Source organism: Rhea americana, unplaced genomic scaffold (assembly GCF_003343005.1).
Source record: "Rhea americana isolate MKP2758 unplaced genomic scaffold, rheAme1 scaffold_9, whole genome shotgun sequence".
Classification (NCBI taxonomy): domain Eukaryota; kingdom Metazoa; phylum Chordata; class Aves; order Rheiformes; family Rheidae; genus Rhea; species Rhea americana.
This window is the reverse complement of record NW_028187088.1, coordinates 136,918-151,743: the sequence shown is the minus strand read 5'-3', so window position 1 is coordinate 151,743 and position 14,826 is coordinate 136,918. Positions and strand designations below refer to the sequence as shown.

The 14,826-nt window shown below is 37.9% G+C and overlaps 1 protein-coding gene across 2 annotated transcripts in view; it reads left to right on the top strand.

Annotated features, from left to right (window-relative positions):
* The first annotated feature begins 1,773 nt into the window (after window positions 1-1,773).
* IRAG2 (inositol 1,4,5-triphosphate receptor associated 2) overlaps window positions 1,774-14,826 on the top strand; it is a 39,689-nt gene continuing 26,636 nt past the window's right edge. Inside the window, exons 1-13 of one of the 2 annotated variants that reach the window (XM_085323968.1) lie at window positions 1,774-2,383; window positions 3,142-3,252; window positions 4,051-4,231; window positions 4,435-4,511; window positions 4,591-4,669; window positions 5,510-5,668; window positions 6,822-6,939; window positions 8,461-8,511; window positions 9,917-9,994; window positions 10,558-10,614; window positions 12,891-12,950; window positions 13,058-13,122; window positions 13,228-13,327. In XM_085323968.1, the coding sequence (XP_085180094.1) occupies window positions 1,789-2,383; window positions 3,142-3,252; window positions 4,051-4,231; window positions 4,435-4,511; window positions 4,591-4,669; window positions 5,510-5,668; window positions 6,822-6,939; window positions 8,461-8,511; window positions 9,917-9,994; window positions 10,558-10,614; window positions 12,891-12,950; window positions 13,058-13,122; window positions 13,228-13,327 (1,731 nt within the window). In that variant the 5' untranslated portion in view covers window positions 1,774-1,788. The remainder of the gene's footprint in view (window positions 2,384-3,141; window positions 3,253-4,050; window positions 4,232-4,434; window positions 4,512-4,590; window positions 4,670-5,509; window positions 5,669-6,821; window positions 6,940-8,460; window positions 8,512-9,916; window positions 9,995-10,557; window positions 10,615-12,890; window positions 12,951-13,057; window positions 13,123-13,227; window positions 13,328-14,826) is intronic. The other variant, XM_085323967.1, reaches the window with a different exon arrangement.

Below are 14,826 nucleotides of genomic sequence, written 5' to 3'. Positions count from 1 at the left end.
ATGCAGAAAGCATGTTAAGGTAATTTAAGTAAAATGTTATTTATATAGAGTATTTATTATCTGTTAATTTATTACATGTATTTATTACACGTGATTTTCCTCCGTGTTATGAGATTATACAAACGAGTGACTTTTGTGTTAAATGCTAGTGACGCACGCTGTTGTTGCTGGTTTTAGAAAAACTTATTCTATCTAAAAGGAAAACAAGGTGCTAACTTTGAGCATAGGGGAGGTTTGTTCGCTTTGCTTCCTGATGTGTRCAATCTCTTGGTTAAAAAAGACACAGTTCAGTGAAGTCTATATCCTTCTGGGGGCATGTTGGGCTTCGTACTGTGCAGGGGGAAATCCCTTCTCGGTCATGGCTGCAAGTATTCTGCCCCTGTAGGCAACCACCTCACTCACAAACCTCCCCCCCTCTCACAAACACTGCCTTAGGAACTCTGTTATTTATTTTTCCTCTCCCTTTATTCCTGACAGAAGGCTGGTCTGTGATATTACTATTCTGAGAGTTATGCTGGGTATAGGTAAATCTTTAGCTTACAGGCTCTGAGGACTGTTGCTGCCACTAACTTGGGGGGAAAAAACAGTTAATGCATACTGTGCTTTTAACTGTTCCACTGCTCCCTATTTTAATAAAGCTAATGAGCTGAAAGTGATAGACTATTGGAAGGTAGGTACGTAACTTTAATATCAAATGCAAACTATGGCTTCAAATCTGTTTTGGGGAACTTTATCATAGCTATAGATACAAAAGAAGGTTATGTACCAGATAAATTTAGCTAATGTTCTAAATGCATAGCTAATTTATGAGTTGTTGTATTGCTTGTTTCCATCATGTCTGAATCTTTATAATTGTAGGGAAAAAAACAAGTTGCTGTTGCCTGTCATGTAACTGTGTTCTGGCTTAAACACATTCACAGGAATACATTGTTTGGTGGATAGTGTTTCTGAGTGCTGATGTTCCACCAGATGCTCTCTTCTGGGTTAGGAGCTGTGAGTGAAGTCTGTAGTAGGAAAGTGYGAGATGAAAGCTCATGACTACTCAGTTCAGGGGGAAAAGGTTACAATATGTAAGATAGTGATGGGTTTTCTCTTTGCAAAATCCATCTCCCATGACTTAGTCACACATACACCTTATTCAGGTTATTAAAAGGAAAGACAGCTTTTGTAGGCTCACTGAAGTGCTAAAACTCTTCTATTTACTCTTCCTTGGTACCCACAAAGGGCAGTCAAGAATGACAGCCTAATACTCTATGAAAGCAAGCTTCATTTAAGCCTTAGCTTCTGAAACCTGTCACAGGATGATATCAGGAAAGCTGCAGTTCTTAAACTGACTTGTGTAGCTGGGAGGCCATGGGATGAGACCAGAAACTGATAATGCCTAGAGCTATAGAAAGTAACTTGGGTAAATATCTGGGCAATTGTTGCTGTTGGACATAAAGTCATAGGATTAGGTAAGGAAGTGTATGGTACAAATGTGACTGAAAGTAATAACCTATACACACACGTGCAGTTTTTATTAAAAAAAAAAAAAAAGAAAAAAGAAAAAAGCTAATTTGAGGTAAGTTGGGCTGGGTAATGCTGCTTAGCACTTCTTTTAATCTAAGAAGTTAGTCAATTGGTACAGGAGTTCTACAGTTTTTTTTTTTTCCAAATAACTTGATACTGAAGTTCTAAATTGTCCACTGAACAGACAAATTAGTACAAAGAATGCACTTATGCTACTCTTCCTGAATCTTGTCTTCTCTCTGTTMCTGTCAGGCATTTTGCAAGAGAAAGAAGTTGATAATGTCTTCAGAACATGGAGCTAACAAACGGCATCATAATCCAGTGGACAGTATTTGCAGAAAGATCAAATCTATCCAAATGATGGACCAAGTCTCTAATCCTGCTTTGCAGATACCAAAATTTCAGTCCCGGAACTTTGACAGTCCACAGTGTAATATCAAAAAAAATCTAGAAGAAATACTAAAGAAAAGAACTTTCAGAAGCCATAATAATACTACTTCACATTTCRTAAGTCCCAGTATTGACAGTGTCTTCTCTCCAGACTTGCAGATGCTGTCACCTTGTTTCAGGCGTATTTCTGACTGCTGTTCTGTGAATACTACCTATTCAATCATTAAAAGTGAAGAGAAGACCAGCAAGCCATGGATGCCAATATGTCAGATTGAGAACAGTTCTCCATCCCTCTTCAGAACCAGAGAGGCTAGTGCCCAGAACCAGTTGTGTGTTTTATCAAGTATTGAATGTAAAGATGTGCCTCATGAACAGAAATACCTTACATCAAGTCCAAACTTACATTTTTTGATATCTGATAAAAAGTCGGAAAGTGCTGTAATCCAGTCTCCTGTGCCGAAGAGACTATCTTTGGATGAAAGAGGTAAAATATTGGAAATAATAACCTCTCAATTCAACAAACTTCAGAATATTCAGCCTACATGGCTGAATTTCCTTACTACTAAAAGTAATTGCAGTATGTTTTGGAATCACTCCAATCTAATCAGACTGCAAAAAGAGCTGTGTAGAACCTTAATCTTTTCCTGAACATTTTTATGCCAGTTTAGAAAGTGAGACAGTAAAGACCTGAGTCAAAACACATTTTCAAATTTAACAATTCCTGTTTTTAAGAGGAGTGTGTGTTTTGGGTATTTTTTAGTTGTTTTTACTTTTTTAATGTAGAAAGGTATGTGAGTTTGGGGTTTTCTGGTGTTTGAATGCTTGCTTTTTTTTTTTTTTTTTTTTTCTAAAACATTTAATCTGCTTATAATTATTTTTCCCCAATTTATCTTAGGGGGAGGGAAGAGAGTGCTGGCTTCTCACAATTCTGTTTATATAATGTTTACTTTATGCAGAAGAAKGTTCAGTATTTCCAGCCATCTATGTGTAGAAGTAGATGCATATACCAGTTCCCAAACTCTGAGGTTCCAACTACAGACAGTTCCTTGCAATATTTAGCAGTAAGAGTTCTATTTTGTGTTCTTACTGCTTGAATGATACATAGATGTTAGTAGATCATGCCCACTTGTGCTATTAGGCAAAAGATACTGTTGTAAGAAGCAGTGATGTGTGAAAGTTGCTCTGAATGAATAAAGTAACAAACTTACTGTTACTGGACAGTAACAAGCTTAATCTCCATAGGATGGAAACAGTCCCTGGGGTACAAAGCTGATGATATGTATGAAGTAAGCCTGATCTGTGAAGAAGACTTACTGACTACTATCTTCTGTGCATGTGACATAGAGCATACAGGTTTGCCAGTGGCTTTTTATTGTTCTTTTTCCTCTTGATGCATTTGCAAGGCTCGGATCGTGTTGTGGTTTGAGAGGTGGCAATCTGTGATATCCTTAGACTGAGTAGCTACCATAGCTCGTCAGCTGTACATGTGGCAGATACTAAGTAAAGCTTTGTATCTCTTTTGCATGGTGCCTGCCTCTTTTTCCATAGGCCTTTCCTCCACCTGATCTTCATTCTATTCTAGTGAAGAGAAAGTAGAGAAGTATCACACTTCTTCCTATCAGCCTTGTTAGAAACGATTGTTCATTTCTTTTAGGCATTTTCCTGTTTTAAAAAAATGAACTTCAGGAGACTTCAGAACAAGAGATTACTCTTCCAAGTTCCCCCATCAAATATGACTAAATCTGCGAGTGTTTTTGTTTTGTTTGTTTGTTTTTATTAAGGAGGGGAGGAGGTGTATAACTGTCTAGAATAAGAAACTGTCAGTCAAAGGGTTTGCCTTCATCTTATGATGAGAGGCCTGAAAGTAGTAGCATAGCAAAAGAGGTATTAAAAAAAAAAAAATGAATTCAATAAAACAAATGTACTAGACTTTCACTCTCTCACATTAGGGAAAAAAATAAAAACAAAAAAAAACAAATAAAAGCTCTAAATTATTCCAAATCACACTAGAACTTCAGTGATCATTTGCTTGTCTACAAGGCAATTGAATATGCCATAGTGCAGATCAGTAGCATGCTTTTTCATAGTTTATTTTCTTGGTGTCCTGCTAGACTTCAAAATCTGGTACTTAGACACCTATATCTATCCTAGGAAAAGTAGCTGTTTCCAAAATTGTTGATTACCTGAGACATACAACTAGTCGGGGATCGGAAGACAGTGGCCTTGAAGAGCTGTGCCACATGCTTGACCCAGATCAAAGAGATGTCTCCATAGACCTGGAAACATATCATGCCATCATGAAAGAGTGGATTGAAGACTGTAAGAGAAAATGGTAATAGCTTTTTATCAATCTATCTCATAAAAGTTTCTATCAAAGCAAGAGAGCAGAAACTATTCTTGTGGCTTACGTTTCCAACAAAGATGGCATCAAGAYATTTTGATCACAGTATATTTTTTGACTTTTCAATACAAAAAGTTTGTAGGTAATCCAATACCATACTAGTTTTATGAATCTTCTTGCTTGCTTTCTTTCAGGGGAGATGATGCTACAGAGGAACCAACAGCAAGCGTGGAAGATCTGGAATTTAAAGTACATAAAAATATCTCTGAAGGTGCAGRTTATTTTTGTTCTGGTTTTATTGAGGCAAAAACTCCACTTTCTTAAACTATAGCCAGAAAAATTTCTTTCAGCAAAGAGGATGTCTGTCCCAATGAATGTTACATCGGGAAGCTTGGAGGCCTTTGGGGGTGATGCATCTAGAGGAGACATGTAAGTATACTCAAGTAGTGCTTTCTCAGATGTTAGTACTTCTAGCTTTTGTTATTCTGGGAATTGCTGTTGAGTAATTATTTCAGAAAACTATCTTGGCAGGATTTCTGTTGTTGACCTCAATGTGCACCAACTCTTGATGCTATCAAGYTCTTCCTCACAGCTTCTGCTCAGCAGTAAAAACATGCTGATAACTTACCTTACTGATGGTAAGAATGACCTTACTTGGTCATTCTGTGTTGATTTGTCTTGTTAATTCGCTATGGTCAGAGTTTTGTTCTTGGTTTCTTTTCCTCTTTAAGTATTCTCCCTGCCCTTCTTCCCCCAGTTTCTTAGGTATCTGAAAATAGAAGACACTGTCTCCTGAATTTCTGGTTCTTAATTTTGTTTGGTCATTTCTTTTTATAATCTTGGCTATGATTTTGGATTTGGTAATAGCAAAGCCTTTAAGGGCACCAGAAATTTCAAAGATAACTTTCATGTTTTATACATAGTCAATGATCTTCCTTCTGAAGCTTTCCTCTCATTTCTAAGAATTTCAGAAAGGTTAATTGTTGTTTTAGCTGAGAGTGTAGGTAAGGAGTGGTTCAGGGGAAGAGAAGGGATCCAGGACTTGGAGCTAATTTATTGTATTGATGATAGCCTAAGAGGAGATTAACAAAGGCTTAAGGTATTGTCTTGTAGTCATCCAACCTTGATGCTTGCCTCGTGGCGTTACCAGTCATGTGTAAGCTATCTGCTTACCACTCTTGTCAAAGCAACATGGCATCAAGATTTTTAAAAGCCTAAGTTAGAAGTGATCACCTATTTTTATCTTTTCTGGCTTTGCTACTGAAACAGGGAGACTTCTGATTTGATAACCTGTGTCGCAGACCTGCAGTACAACAACCAGAAGCTTCAGGAAGAAAACAACAAATTGAAGCTGACACTGGAAGCTGTGGATGAGGCCAACAATAAGTTAATGGTAGATAATGAGGATCTACATCAACAAATAAAAAGGTGGGAGACCTTGGTGCACCTGGTCTGTGTAATGGTCATGGACAGACCTATCTTCTATGGAGCAGGCTAATCTTGCTTTATTTTTCTAGCCTCACTAATACTTTGGGCAGCAAGTTTCATGACTTAATGCTGTGGCCAGACCATCTGCTCTGTACCTCTTGGTTATTTAAAAAAAGAAGTCATTTGACTGGTTCAAAAGTCTGGTTCTTGCTGCCTAAGGCTCTGTGGGTGCACATAAACTATTCCTAGGGTAAAGCTGAATCCAACTAAAGCCAAAGAGCGAGGCCTAATATAACAAGAGAACAGCTAAACACTGGAAAGGTTCCAGTCCTAGGTCAAACACTCTTGCCAAGCAGTGGGAAAATGAGCATGTAAGAGCTATTTTGCTAGTCCCTTGAGGAACTGGAGTGAATTGTCTGCATATATGGCTTAGTATGGTTGCAGCTTGATGAGTTGTGTACTCATCAATGCCATGAGTACACAACTATTTTTACAGTGAGTTCATAGTTCTTATCTGACTCAAATAATTCAAATGTGATGGAGTTTTGTCAACTGTCAAACCATTCCTAGTCTATTCAGGGGAGGCTAGCTGGGCAGAAAAACTCCTGTCTTAATGTGGGACATGTGCATGTGTGTCAGACCCTGTGGTCTCAGCTCTGTGTAGAGCTAGCAGTAACAAAAGTCTTGCTGCATTGGGAAAACATGCAGAGACTTGGAGTATCAGATGAGGATAATGATAAAATGATGCAGAGCTGATTCCTGAAAACTGAACTGAAATGACTTCCATAACTATTAACAATAAAGTACAGTAAAGTTCTGTGTGTGTGTTTGGGCAACCAGATATATTTAACCATTAAACACATAATTGTTAGGTAAGTACAAAGTGAAAGGATTTGATAGGTGTTATCTTTGCTAGGGACTCCATGCACTATTTAGAGAGAGAAAGGGGGTGATGCAATAAGAAGAGGGCAAGTCCACGAGCTCTTCTTTCCACACAAAAATGATGGACTTGATTATTGCTCTTCTGTTGAGTCCCTGTGCCAAAGAACGAGTCCCTGAAGACTTCTGAAAATACTGTTCTTGTATTTTGAGCCTATCTAATGACCAACAGTAACTTGTTGTGGTTTCCCTGGATTCCTTTCCCTCCCCATAGTATCCAGCACTCTGTTCTGAAAGTCAGGTTGCTGGAAGAAGAACTGGAAGAAGCAAGAAACAACCTGAACTTCTCTGAAGAAAAGAGACAGGAGATTCTGTGTCAGAATAAACAGCTAGTAGGTGATCTTACTTCTTAGCTTAAGTTGCACAACTTCTTGCACTTTGCTATAATAGTGATATGACCAATCAACCCATAAAAAAACAGCAGTACCTGGTAAATATTGAGGTTTGTAAAGTGAATTTGAAGTGTAATTAGTTTGAAAATATATTTTTTTTAATGTGATGCAATTAGTTTTTTCACAGAAATCTCTTCAAATTATTATCAGTTACAGTGTAGTCACAGTAGACTGGCACTTTTAATCATCTTGCATATAATTAAACTTAAAGATGACAACTTTCACACTGGTGACATCAAGCCTCATCTATTTTGAAGTTGTGATGTCCTGCTAGGAGTTTGAGGTTGCACGTGGCCTTTGCAGAGCAAAGAAGACAGGAGGCTCAGTTCAGATGCCCAGAGAAAGAAATTTGTTTTGAAATATCCCAGGCTATTGGAGAGATCCACATGGGCTAATGGATATGACAAAGACCTGTTGGAAACCTGTTCATTCTGGACTGACAGCTGGAAGTCAGGCAGCATACTTTGGAGTGTCTAAGAGGGTGCAAGCTACTACATGAAAATATCTGAATTGCACCCTAGATGCCTAGGTAGCAAAGCCAATGTGACTGTAACATGTGTTAAGTAGTGTGATAACAACACTGATGTTGTGGCTGCAGCTTTAGCAGGTGTTGCTAGACAGCTGAACACAAGCTCTCAGAAGAACAGGTTTGCGCTGTTGCCACACGCCTTGTTCGCGCTGATTGTATCTACTTGTCATAGCTGTATACTGGTGTTCCATGCCCCTGTGCACTATTGATCATGGATATTAAAACAAACACAACAACAACAGAGAAACCTTTTTCCCTAGAGAGTAAGAACACAGGATTTTCTTGCTAACCTGTTCCAGTGCATGTACAATCTTTTTGTCTTTGATTACACAAATCACTACAGGAGTTTTGTGCATAAAAGAAGGAGTTTGAGGGTGGCAGGAGATGAGTTAATACTAGGAAGTTTCATAGCTCTGCTTACAAGTTGCTCACTGTTTCCCAAGCTATAGAGACACTATGTGGGAATATCATTATTTTATTATTATTATTTGGTCTGATGGAAATAGCATAGTGTGGCATATAGGCTTTCCAAAGCTGCCCTGACTCAGATATGAACTTTACTAGCCATGCATACTTTAATCTTAAATACATTCCTCCAATCTTCTAGTGGTTTGAGTTTTGCTCAGATTTGAAGTTTTAAAGTCAACCTTGAATTTAGCAAGTGTAGTATCAGTAAGGGTTCATGAGCTGCACCAGTCACAGCACTCCTCATTCTGCTGTGCTCTCTAACACAATAAAAAGGGACCACTACAGCTTCATACTGGGACCTGAATGTGTTTGCACTCTTCTGCTTTTTGGATTAGTTTGGCTTTAAATGTTGAACTTGACATGCTAGAAAAAAAATGTTAGAAGTATTATTTGTGCAGATGTCTTAAGAATTGTTGTTTTTCAAACATGATGACTGATCTCTCTCTCTCTTTTTAATTTACAAGGAAAAAGAAAATCAGTCTCTTGTGATCAAAATGACATCTCTTCAGGAAGAGGTAAAATAAATCACTGCTTTGCAAATACATGTCCCTGTCTAGCTAAAAGCTCACAATTAAGAAATGAAAAGTTTGTGTGATTTTTTTGAAGCCTGAGCTGCTAATTAGGTTAACAAAATGTTTTATGAGAACAACTTGTCATGAAACTTTATATCTGAAGTTCCACTGTACTTCAGACTTTCCATTTGATTGGCAAGCAAGGATTGGACATTGAGGGGATGAGAGGGACAGAAACAAAATAGCTTTCCCCCATACTCCCTTCAAAGCTCAATAGATAAACTCCAGATATTTCTAGTTAACATAGCTCTGTCTATATACTCTGTATGGAAACAGTCTTCATCTAATACTTTTGTCTTTTTAGTTGAGGTTTCCATTTSCCTTCTCTAAGAACCAAACGAGGAGTTCTGTATAGAACTTTAACTCCAAAGAAATGTGATAGCTGGATGGGGGCTTCTCCATTCAGATCGATCYATTAGTACTGAGCTAGGAGTCTTGGAGGAAATACTGCTAATGAAACTAGTATATAACAGAATCTTGAATCTGTTATCATATAGTATCGTAATCATTGCTTATTGCATGCTTACCATATTCATGATTAGCCTTTCTAAAAAAAAACAAACTCACAAATCTGAATTGCTATTGATCAGCTGTATACTTCTAAAAAATAGTTCTTCTACTGCAGATCTAAAAGCTTTCCTTTAGTTTTCCAGATCTAATTGTGCGTGGGAGGGAGTAGTTTTGTTCTTTGTTTTGTTTACTTAATTCAACCAGTGGACTGAAGAAATGAAAACTGAGGGAGAAATCATTTCAATGGGAAAAGTTCTGTTCACCTGAATAGAAAATGGACTCGTTAGAATTCTGTTGGAGATGCTGGTGTTACTGAGTTAATTCCGTGCTTAAGATATTACTTTTCAACCAAAAGCTTGTTTCCAGTGGAGATATGCCTTAAGATGGAGCTCATGTTATCCTGCAAGTTCCTACTTTCTGTCTCTGACTTCGAGGAGTTGCTTGGATATGAAAATGTGTATTGTAGATGAACTAAAGTTTACAGAATAATAGAATGGTTGAGGTTGGAAGGGGCCTCTGGAGATCATCTAGTCCAACCCCCCTACTCAAGCAGGGTCATCTAGAGAAAACTGCACATTCATAAATGCCACCACATAAAAATTATCATACAATTCTTCTTGTCCAAAGCATTTGTGAGACAGCCCTGAGGCTGTGGCAGTGCCAACCTTTGCAGCATCAGACCTTAGCTTTGAAAAGTATAAAAACAGAAAGTAGGACAAGAAAGTTTTGTTTGTACATAAATGCTGGCACTGCTTTAGGGGTGAATTGTCATTATTCCTAGTTTCTTCTACAAGAAGCTGTCAATATCTGCGCCTAAATACACTATTATCTTGTTCAGAATATTAGGAACAGCCTGGACATTGATGGACTTCAAAAGAAGATTTTGGAGTTGTCTAAAACTGCAGCAGAGCTTCAAGTAAGCATTTTAACTTTAGGAGGAAAAAAAAAAAAAAAAAAAAAAAAAACAGCTTGCGATTTACTTGGGTCTACCAGAGGGGAAATTCCACCTCTGTTAGGTAGACAACCCTGAACTAGTCTGTACTGAAGAACAAGAGTGTGATCATAGCTTAACCAGCATGATGGCTTTGATTAGGAAAACTGATATCTGGAGCCTAGAAACCAAGCTAATATAAGCAATCCAACTTTCATTCTTCCCTCTGTATTACATTTTTAGGAAATATTTTCCCTACAACTTCAAGAAATAGATTAGAAAATAACACTTTGGCTGCTGTTGCTGAAACCATAAGCCTAGATAGAAAAGACAAATATGGCTGTTGGAACTGAAACTCTTCTTTCACTTTTAACTGGGTGCGTGATTTTAACTCTGAAGCATGTATGCAAGGTATTCAGAAAATAAGCTGACCTTTCAAAACAAGGGATCATGATGCCCTTTTTCCCTTCCGAGTAAGATAAAGGAACAGACTTCTACCACTGTACATGCAGATGACTAGAAGACTCTTTAATTTCTTCACTCTTCAGATCCAAGCACACATCTATGAGAGCACTGTGATGAATAAAGAGGCAAGCCTGGTCCAGGTTAGTTGCTTTATTTTATTATTGTCTTATCTGACACTACTGAATAAGGGACACTTTGCTGAAAAGCAATGCAGCTGGCTACTGTGGTGCTGKTTTTTTTTTTTTTTTTCTGATGTTCTTACATGACAGAACCTGATCCTATAAATGGCTTCAAAGTAGGCGAGATCTACTTGAGGAACTGGGTGTGAGTCAACATAATTAAGGGTTTCAGGATTTTGCTTCCACCCCCTCCTCTCCCCCCCCCCCAAAAAAAAGTACCAACTGTAACAAACCTGTAGAGTTCAGAAAAATGCATAGAAACTTCTAAAGATTAGTTCCTTAAAAGACTGATAGAAAACTATACCTGTAAAAGGGGTTTTTTTGGTGTTTTCCCCACACACGCATCATGTCCTTCAGTTAGGTTGCTTACTATTTGTGTCTGACTAGACATGGTGATCCAGAATCGCACAGAAACACAAATCTAACCTTTCTCAATACTGAGATGCAATTACTTAAGCTTTTCCTAGGTACATTTCTGATGTTGTTTTCAACTGTAGACTTTTGCCTTCTCCAGTCTCATGAATAATGCAAGAGCTAATGAAGTTTGTGTTTAGCAGAAGATGCTCTAACTCAGCTGGTGAAATATATCACTTTTGTAGAGAGCCTAACAGTGACTGCAGCTTGAATTTGACAGTGACAAGATAACCAAACTTCAGTGTAATTCAATCCAATCCTGATAAATATTGTAGCTGACATTTTTTACAGATTTTGCCAGAAGTAGCCTCAGAGTACAAAGGAATTAATATTTTTGAGTAAATTGCAATTTCTCCTCCTTGAATGATTCCAAATTTCTCTGGCCTCTGTAGTATCTTTCCCTTTAAAGAAAGGGTCATCAAGCCTACTGACTAGATAGGAATTTTGATTTACAATCTGCTACATTGCATGTGCTTGTAGGTGAAAGCAACTAGTTTGCATAATTTTGAGTGAACTGGTCTGGAAAACTGATTTTGCTTGTTGGCATTAGGGTCAGGGTTTACTCGTAAGCTTAAATAACTTCCATAGATCTTGATGGATAAGACTGACACTGGAAATTAATGTGATAACCCTTCTTTTCTTGGCCCAAAACTGCAAAAGATGCATAAGGATGGAAAGCACTCAAAACTCCTTGTACTTGTCTTTATTCTGTTAATTTTCAGCACCAGAGCTCATTCACCTTTGCCAGGGAAAAGTTGGAACTTTGCTCTATGACCTTACTACTGCCTAATATTTTTCTGGGTACTTCACCTTTTTCAAAAACCTCAAATATTCTTAAAGAGGAAGAGGTGGAAGAAGTCATAAAAGGGAAGAGAGCAAGAGCTCCTACTGTAGGCTCATATTTTCTCTGAGGAATGTCCTGGTTGTCTGTGCAGTATCTTCTACCATGATGGCTTAACATGATCGCTATTTTGCAGAGCGAAGAAAGCTATTACTTCTACTAGTTCCTCAGTCTTACTGTGAGGTGTGAAATGCTCTCTATCAACCTTTCTGTTAGATGATGTTCTATCTGCAGGCCCCTATCTTCTGTGCCTATAATCATGAAAATTTATGAAAGTGAAGTTGTTCAGGAACACAGTGCAATTTATTTTCGGGGTCATTTAGCATTAAAACATTAAAACTGTATCCAGACAGGATACAGTCCAGAATTTCTGCCAAAACTGAAGTTCTTCTGTCTAGTTTAATCTGCTACTGCTGGTACAGAACCTCGGAGAGTAAAAGATAAAACATGGCATCTAGGAAGAATTGTCCTGTCCCCTTAATTCCAGGAGTTACATAAGAAAATGTCTTCCAAGTGTTTTCTTTTAGTCARTATGTGAGACAATTGACTCTGTATTACTTCAAATTTGCAACTATTTTTATCTTACATGGTTACACTTCATGCTAAAAATGTGCTTTCCCCTTCTCATTTTCTGCACTTTTCTTCCTATCTCCCCTCACCCCCCACCAGCCGAAAACAGAGCTGCCAAAGTGCCAGCAAATGAATTGCTGCTCAAACCTCAAATGCACAACTTACTATTGTGGTGTAGGATTGACTATAGTAGTATAGTACAGTAGCTACAAAGCATCTTAGTCATCATAAATTAGCTTATGTGCTTTAAATGTGTGTATGTGGGGGGGGCTGTTTTTTTTTCCCTTTTTTTTTTTTTTTCATACAGTATTTAACTACTTTACCTTCTTGAAAAATTCTTCAAGATAATCTCTACTGTTTCTGTTATTATGTCAGATTTTTTATTTAATCTTTTGTTCCATAACCTTTGCAGAAGGAGCAAGACATCAAAGAACTGAAGTCAACCATTGTGGAATGTTCTTCAATAATAGAGGTATAGGACTGAATTTAGCTTGTGATTCTGTGAGAGGAAGACATGCATATCCTCTGCTTATTCTGCACAGAAACTAACTCTCTAACAAGGTCTGATGTATGTTTTAGACTTTGCGAGCAGAAAAAAATAAGCTACTGGAGAACATGCAACACATGCAGCAGGAGCTGATCTCGTGAGTATTTTGAGCAAGTCCCAGAAAACACAATTAATCAAAAGGCAAAAAAAGCTGATGTATTTTTCTGTTTTTTTTTTCTTTATTGTTTTCAACTTCTTTTAGAAATGGTCTGAGCTTCCCATTGATGTATAAACTTAACAGCAGTATTGCTGAAGGAACAAATTCACTGCACTGTGAGCTGGAACTTGCTCAATCTTCTGAGGTATGAATCAAATCTTACAGAATCTTATCTCAGTTCTCTCGCAACAGTAAATGAAGAATAAAGCTCATTCCCTGAAGACTGTTAGATAACCTTGGGATCTGGATCCTTTTGTCCTAGTATGGCAGTTGTAGAATGTGAAGATTACAATATTGTTCTGTGCACACTGGACATGGTCCAGAGAAAAGCACATAAAACATCTTAAAAAATATAGCTGAGAGAGCTGGAGTCATTTAGCTGACAGAAGAACAGACAGATAGGAGAGATGAGAATCTTCAAATATGTCAAATATGTAAAAGGCTGTTACAGAAGAAAGTAATGTTCTACTTTTTGTGCTGCCTGCAGTGGACACAATTATTTCTAGTTGCAGGAGGAAAAGTTGCTTTTTTTCTTGAGCCTAATCTAGTAAAAGAGGCAACTAACCACTAGACTGATCTCCCTCAGAGGGTGGCTGAGTCTCTGTCATCTAATCTATTCTTCAGAAACTCTGATAAGTGTSTCTCTATAGGTAGCATTACCTTGCACCTCAGCAGGAGTAATGGAAACTCTGGTCTCTTCCAGTCATGTCCTTTTTTTTTTTTTTTTTTCCTCCTGTGATCTCTAGATAGCTACTCAAAAGAGATAAGGACAGACACTGCTAAGCCCAGGCACAAGCTGACAAAATTTAGTGCTGCAACTGAGCCTGTTGGTTTGTAGTTGTAGTGTCCTGCAGGTGACACAGGAGACACCTGGCAGGTGGCTTGGCTCCCTTTAGGGCCTGTGTTTTTGATCACTTCAGACACACTTCACTGAGCAATGGAACTTTGGTCTCTGATTTACTATTCTCCTAACTTCTCAGTATTTCAGTAGGGAACTATTGATAAACAACTATTTTTAATATCTTACTCCTGCATGGCTACTTTCCTAAAATACTTCATGGAGTCTTGTTCTGTCTTTCCTTATATTATTGTCTTCCCTTCAGATGCAAAATGTTCAGCAGAGCTGGTGACAAAGAAAACTTATTGCAGTGCCTTTTGCAGTGCCTTTTCTTGTAAGAATCAAGTTGGCATGCTGCTACTTGCTTTAGTATTTGGTGTGCTTGTACAATATTTGCAAAGAAGAGGTAGTACTTAGAATAAAAAAAATCTACTAAAGGACTGAAAATACAGGCCCAGAAATCAGGGAAAAAAATGGCCAGGCAGCTCTATTTCAAAAGCACTACACAGTCTCCTGCTGCAGTTTGCACAGCAGCCTGTATTGCAATAATAGCTGYTACTTCTCAAATTCTCAAATGCTCTAGCGAGAAGCAAGATTCCACCTTTACCTGGAAAGCAAATATGGGCTTCTCTTGGTATTACCGCTTCTGAATAAAGTTAGCGGATGTTTGACTATCACTTGCTTGCTTCTGACATGAAAATTTATATCGGATCATTTAGTGGCTTGGCTTGTCCTTTTTGGAGGGGGGAGGTTGTTTTGGAGGGATTTTTTTTTGTTTATTTGTTTCTTTTTTTAATCCTCGTGGT